We start from the raw sequence: 6766 nt of genomic DNA, 5'->3' as shown, positions 1-6766 counted from the left end.
ATTTCAATTATACAGATAGTTTTAACAATGCCAGGTCATTTCCTCATAACGACACTCATCTTGTCACCACGGGGAACGTTCCTTCCCGGGCAGGAGTCAACAAAGGAGGGAGACAAAGGAAAAGAGGAGGTCCGAAGACAAGCAGATTATGTATAACGTCAAAATTGTTAACTCCCCATGCCAGGTCACTGATAACCTGATAACCCCGCGCTCTTCTGGAGTTATACCGAGTGTAAAGGCTAATACTCCCCAGCGTGGCGGGTTTGCATACCCAAGGGGCTATGGCGCCTTACGGGCAGATCGGGTAGTCAAGCCCGCGACACTGTGGTATATTGCCTTTACAGACGGTACAGTACCGCACGCAAGCGGGCGGGCTTGCCTCTCGCCCCCCTCCCCCCATGGCGCCGTAGAGGCCGAGCGGTTAGGCAACCCGCCCGCACATGGGAGAGCGGTCGGTGGTAGGGTATAGCTACAGAAGTGGGCGGGGTCAATCTGCCACCTGGTCAGCCAGCGCTAGTGTTCGACATGCACAAGTCATCATAGACTGCGGGCACGACGGCCACAGTACAGTCGCGCTCGAGCCGCAACATGAGGGCGCGAGCACCACAGGCGCCAGGCCAGAGCCGGGCCCTGCAGACTGATTCCGAAGAGCGCTCAAGGGGAGCTGCCCCATGAGTGCGACAAGGATGAAGCTATACGGAAGGTAGGAGAGCGCTCTTCGGAATCAGTCGGCTGCAAACCAAAGGGACGCACAGCCCCAGCCGCGGGCGGGGCGGGGGTGGATCGATGGAGCGCTTCCCGAGCAACCCCCGAAGTCCCGCGCCAGGGCACTTCGGCTGCACTCGGCCGGGGGCCGAATCCACCCCACCCCCCACCGTCCTTTCCCCGCCCCGCCGCGGCCGCGCCGCTGCCGGGGCGCATTGATCCATCGCGGCGGGCGAGCGGGGGCCCCGCGGGGACCTGCAGCACCCGTCCCGTCCCGCCCGGGCCGCGCCCGCCACCTGAGCGGCACGGCGGGGGCTGGCCGGGGGCCCTCCAGGGTGTTTAGCCGTTTCATTAGCCCCCTCTGGCCCGGGCGGGGCGGACGACTGGCAAACCCCGTGACTCTTGCACCCCACCGGGAGCATGTCCTCCTCAACGGCGGAGTCGGATGGAAAACTTGCTCGGCGGAAAGAAATAGTGCAAACAACAAGCCGCAGAGCCGAACAAAAAATTTGAGGATGAGTAGCGGGCAGCCGTGTTTCTTCTTGTCCGGCAAGGATGTAGGAGAAAAGTTGGGAATCGAGAGCGGGGGCGGAATCCACTCCATCATTGATGTCAGGCAGGGGGAAGGGGGCAGGGTGCCGGGCTTGAGCTGGTGCACCCCCTCCCCCTCACCCCCGCCCGGGGTCGCGAGCCGCTTCGATCAATGCGCGCCAAACATAAACAAGAGCCGCCATATTGGCTGCACATTATCAAGCTTTGGCCCCGCCCGGCCCCGCCCGCAGAGGGGCGCGGGTGGCTGGTGCCCCCCAGCCTAGGAGGACAGCAGCAGCGGCAGCTCGCGGATCGGTGGTCCCGCGCGGGGGCGCGCCCGCCCGGGCTAGCCCGCGGGGCCCCGGGCGGGGGCAAGAGAAGGAAGGGGCAGTCACTACCGCCAAAACACATAAAAGAGCTCCCCGCTCCAGCCCTGCCTGCCATAGCGACGGCCAGTCTGCTGCTGGTCGATACAGTACGACGAGGGGGGCCAACACCGCGCAGCCTGCTGCCCTGAGAGCCCCAGCCTGGCCGCGGCCGGCCATTCAATGGGGTACTATGGGAACAAACTGGAACCCGAGCGCCCGAGCTTCATGCCCGTGGTTCCTACTGAACGCTAATTAGCCCACGGCGACGTCACTGTCGCGGCCGGCAAACGGGTGCGCGGGAGGAAACGGAAGTGGCGTTCGTGCTCTTACTCTTCTAGTTTCCGGTTTGTTTGAAGCGGTCCTCTATGTGGAGCAACGCTGATCACGACCAACGTCATTAACAAACGGCAGACATGATTAGGCCGACGAATGCCCATCACGAAATACTCTATGCACCAAGCCCTCTAGACCCGCATAGACCGCTGCTGACTGTGCGGCAGAGCAACACGACCCCTTCTCCACCCCACCACGCTGCTGCTGCCCCTCTCCCCAAATTCAATTTCCCTGGCGTGGCCCGGCCCTGCTGGCCCAGCCTAGCAGTGCAAATGTGCGCGCGGGCAATAAACCGGTTCCGACCGCCGGCCGGACCGAAGAGGGATCAGCGATAAATGTGAGGAGGACCCGGTGGTGTGTGTGACCACCACCGCCGGGTACCGCCGGGTACCTCCGGGCGCCGAGCCCGAGCGGGCGCAGACAGGCGAGTCCTCCCGGCCCAGGATGGCGCGACCGCCGCCAGGTGGCCAGCAGCCGGCGGGGGCGGGAGGGAGGGAGAGGAAGAGCGAGAGGGAGAGAGCGAGCGAGTCGCGTGACGATAGGCGCTGCCAGTGCGTTACGTAACGTAACGGAACACAACGCATAATGCCCGGTGCGCCTAGCGGCGCCGCGCACTGGACCTGCGCAACGGGCGGCGCAGCAGCAGCAGCAGCACAGCCAGGGGCTGGTCCAGAGAGGCGCCGCTCCCTGCTGCTGCGCTCTGCTGCCCCCGCGAGGAGGCCCCTTTCAGCCAGCCCCCGCCGCGGGGCCCCGCCCGACAGGCGTGCCAACCAACGCGCGCGCGCGCGGCCATTCCTCGACGGCGGCAGCAGCACCAGAGGAAATAAAACCCAAAAAGAAAGCAAATGGTCTCTCCCCATCTCTCTCGCTCGCTACGCCCGAACTAAAATAACCAGGCGAGCAAGGAGCGCGCATATGGCTGTCGGGATGCCGAGAAGAGAACGTGCGAGCGGCGCGCGCGGCGGCTAAAGAGCAAGTGCGGGGCGTGAGGCGTGCGGGGCGTGAGGCGTGCGGGCCGCGGGCAGGGCGCTCTCGCAGCTCTCGCACGCGCGTGCTCCGCACGCAGCCGACAGGGCCCGCGGGGGGAGACCGCGCCCACAAATATCCAACCCAACAGCCTCTCCTCCGAGATGAACACGCCACGCCGAAGCCGGTGGCACACACAACCCAAACCGGGGCCCCCCCAATGCGGCCGTTCGCAAAGGATTTGGGGGAAAGGAGGAGGAGGGGGAGGTCGTCAAGGCTGTTGGGCAGAACGGCGGCAGATTACTGACTGGCCCCCAGGATCGCCAGCAGAGCGCACGAGAATGTTGTATGATGATGTACTTTCGTTTATCATCGGGGCTTTTTCTCGTGGCGATCGCTCGATCGATGTAACGCGTTCACATTCTCGTCCGTAGGAAGAAGAGCACAGCAGCAGCAGCGGAGTCAACGCGAGCAACGAAAAACGGAAGGAAAAGGGGGGAGGAGGAGGGGCGGGCGGGGCCAATCAAAAGGCAAGCGCGGCGGCGAGAGACAAAGGCAGTAAAATAAGCAAGCGAGGCTGGCGCGCGGGCGGGGCCGGGCGGGGCGGAGTGGTCGAGGAGGTGCGGAGGGCCGTGGCGCTGGCTCTCGCGCCGCCCGACCCGCTGCGGATGGCTGGAGGGGCGCTGCCGCCGCCGCCGCCGCCATGGATCATGCCACGTCAATACGGAGCCGGGGAGACGACAGGCGCCGCCGCCGCGGACGACACCGACACCCCGCCGCCGCCGCCACCCCCGCGCGCCGGGCTAGAGCCGGGCCCGGGCCGGGTGGAGCGGCGCGCAGCGGACGGGTAGCGCCGCGGACGCCCCCTCCCCCTCCTTCCCGGTCTCCAAATTGTGAAGTGGCGCCCACCGCTGAATCGACCCTGCCCGCCGCCGCGGCGGCCGCCCGGGACCCCGGCGGCGGCGGGTAGTTCGTAGAGCGGGACGGCGAGGGGGTGGGGGGCCGGATGGTCAAATCCAAAAGCCGTTCATTCCGCTCCGTTTTCCATTCGGTTTCTGACAGCACTAGCACTGCAGTATACGCAGGCGGCAGGCGGCCCGAGCCGCGCGGAGCCGGGCCCACAGAGACCGAGGCTTGCGGCGTTGCCGCTGTGCCGCGCTGCGGTGTGGAGGGAGCGGCTGCCGAGCGCGCAGCGCGCGAGGCCAGGAGGCGGGCGGCCGGGCAGCGACGGTCTCTCTCCCTCTTTCGCGAGCCGTCCCGGGGCCCGGCTCAGGCTCAGCCCCCCCCCCTCCTTTTCCCCCAGCAGGCCCGCAGCGAGCGCGCACTCGACACTCGACCCGTTCGCTCTCCTCGTCCGATCTCGCCACCCACCCACCAGCCCATCCTGATCCTGGAGGTGCCGCGGCCACTGCCCAGCGCGCCGTCCCTGTCCCTGTCCGCCGTGTCCGCCTCACCGCCCGCAGGTGTCGCCCGGCCGGGCGGGCGGCGCGCGGGCGCGTCGCCCGCGGTGCTCTTATTTCATATTGCCGGCGCCGTGCGCCTTATCTACCCGACCCCCTCTCCCCCAGCGACAGCTTATCTCTCTCTCTCTCCCTCCTTCACTGACATTCTGCTCGTCCTCCCCACCACCTCCCCTTTCCTGCAGCTCCCCTCATTGCCTTGGCCCGGAAGTTCTGTCGGTTGGACAGGACACGCCACGTCGTCGTCTCCCCGCCCTCCTCTCTCTCTCTCTGGGGGATACTCGTGCTCGAGTTCTCACGCGCGGCCCGGTCGGCCCCAACTCGGCGGCCTCCTCCTGGCTCGGACTCGCCTCAAGAGAAAACTCTAGTGTGCGAGCGGGGAGCGGGGACGGCCGGGTCGCGCTGCCCATTATCCCCCGGCAGTTCGGCTCGGCATGAGTAAGTGGCGGTCGGTCTGGCCTGGCCGCCGCCGGGGCGGCCGCACCTCGAGCGAACGGCACACCACTACGGCCCGCAAAAGTGGACGGCGGCGGCAGCAGCAGCAGCAACACTTCACCACCGACCGACGAGTACCCGTCGAGCCGAGCACCGCCCGCCCTCTCGCCCTTCTATACGCCGCGCTCTTTTTATTTATCGACATGATTATTGCCAGGGCGGGACGTGAATAAATTATGCTTCATTTGTTGGCGAGGCAGCCGGCGATGGTGGTGGTGCTGCCCCCGCCCGCCCCGCCCGGGCTCCTCCCCCTCTCAGACACGGCGGAGGAGGGAAGCGAGCAGCGAGCAGGGTCGGCGACTTCGTGTCACCTTCATCACGTTATGCCGCTCCATTCCCCTCTCGCATTTCAGAACGCGCAGCGCCACGCCACGCCACGTAAAAGGGGGGCGGGAGGGAGACACATCCAAAGCGTTGTGCTATGTGCTCCGCTCGCACGAGTCGAGTCTGCCAGCAAGCTGCTAACACGATGGATGCGATTTTCACCCGTTTCTGTTTCCGGGCGGCCCTCGGGGGCAGCCGTCCGACCTCCAGGAGTGGCCAACAACGCGCGAGTCTGTGTCCACCCCGAGAGCCAGCGCAGAGCGGTAGGACCCGAAGGCATCTCGGCCGCTCGCAGCCCAAACCCTCGAGCCTTTTTATTATTTCCGTTTGCCCCGGGGCCGTTGCCGGGCAAGACAAAACACACACACACTGGTCGCGCTCCAACCGCCAGTCCCGGCAACGGGCAAACTTTCCGACCCAGCGTGCCCACCCCTCCGCCAAAAAGTTCTTTTAATTTGGAGATTTTCCAACGATCCGGCAACAACGAGATGGGAAGGTGACGCACGGGGAAGGGCCGGGCCGGGTCAGCCAGCGCCCGTTGTTAGCACCTCCATAAAATGGCGCGGTGGGGCAGGTGTCGCGTGTGTGTGTGGTGCGCAGGTACTCACCGCTGAGGATGTGCTGGTGCGTGTTGTAGACGAGGGGCACCGAATGCAGGACCCGCGCCGACCACCGCTTGTGACGGCTGTCGTCGTCATCGTCGCTGGCCCGCCCGCCATCCTCGCCGAGAAAGTGCACCTTCTCGTACCGGTCGAGGTACCTGTGTGGACAAGAACAAAGAGATTCACAGTTAGACGCCGGCATGTGCGCGAGTGCGTGTATTGTCCGTCACACGCCTCCTTCCTTTCTTCCCACCGGCCAGAAGTCCGCCCGGCGTGCCGAGGGTAGGCATCGCGCTCGGCAGGCGAGCCGAGCGGGTGGCCTGCACACCGTGCAGATGGCCCCGCTCCCTCTACAAGTCCTCCGCGAGAGACCCGGTGACTGACAGTCGTCGCAGGGCGGGTAATGCATGGCTCTTGACGTCGTCAGCCGGCTGATTCCGCAGGGCGTTTGGTCCTAGCCCCTCTCTCGCGCGCGCCTAAGGGATCGTCCAAAAACTACGTCCGGTTTTCTGGAGATTCATTCGGTAACTTTAAGGGGGCTCGGCGCCTACGAGACTCGTGTTAGGCCACTCCGCAGTACACGTATGCTAAGCGAGCAAGATGTTGCCTACCTACCAGGCGCTACGAGAGCGTGAACGGGACTGAACGGACTGAACTTCCGCAACGGCGGGCGAGCATACAGGACGACCCCTAAGCGGTAACGGTGGTGTCTGGTGTCTAGTCCATACGCGTAAGCGATTTTCCGAATCAGTCAGTTTGGGCGCCGCTCACGGGGCGACAGAGGGGCCGCCGGCCGCCGCCGTGTGGCATCCACGCGCCGCTGCCCCGGCCAGGCCGCCGCGGGGCACCGTCGACTACCACAACACAACGCCTGCCTCCTCGGGCCCCGCAGCGCCCCGCCGGCCCGCCATGGGCCCCCGCGGGGTGGGGAGCGGTGGGGTGGCGGAGGTGGGCGGGGCGGGGGTCCGCGACTTACGCTACT

General features: G+C 66.0%; 1 protein-coding gene across 6 annotated transcripts in view; it reads right to left on the bottom strand.

The window, feature by feature from the left end:
- LOC113203784 (AT-rich interactive domain-containing protein 2) overlaps nt 1-6766 on the bottom strand; it is a 26098-nt gene that overhangs the window by 14732 nt on the left and 4600 nt on the right. For all 6 annotated transcript variants that reach the window (XM_026418650.2, XM_026418653.2, XM_026418652.2 and 3 more), the window contains exon 4: nt 5791-5942. In XM_026418650.2, the coding sequence (XP_026274435.1) occupies nt 5791-5942 (152 nt within the window). The remainder of the gene's footprint in view (nt 1-5790; nt 5943-6766) is intronic.

Source organism: Frankliniella occidentalis, unplaced genomic scaffold (genome assembly GCF_000697945.3).
Source record: "Frankliniella occidentalis isolate FOCC.00 unplaced genomic scaffold, Focc_3.1 Scaffold212, whole genome shotgun sequence".
NCBI lineage: Eukaryota > Metazoa > Arthropoda > Insecta > Thysanoptera > Thripidae > Frankliniella > Frankliniella occidentalis.
Note: the sequence above shows the minus strand (reverse complement) of the source record. Positions and strands in the feature narration are given on the sequence as shown.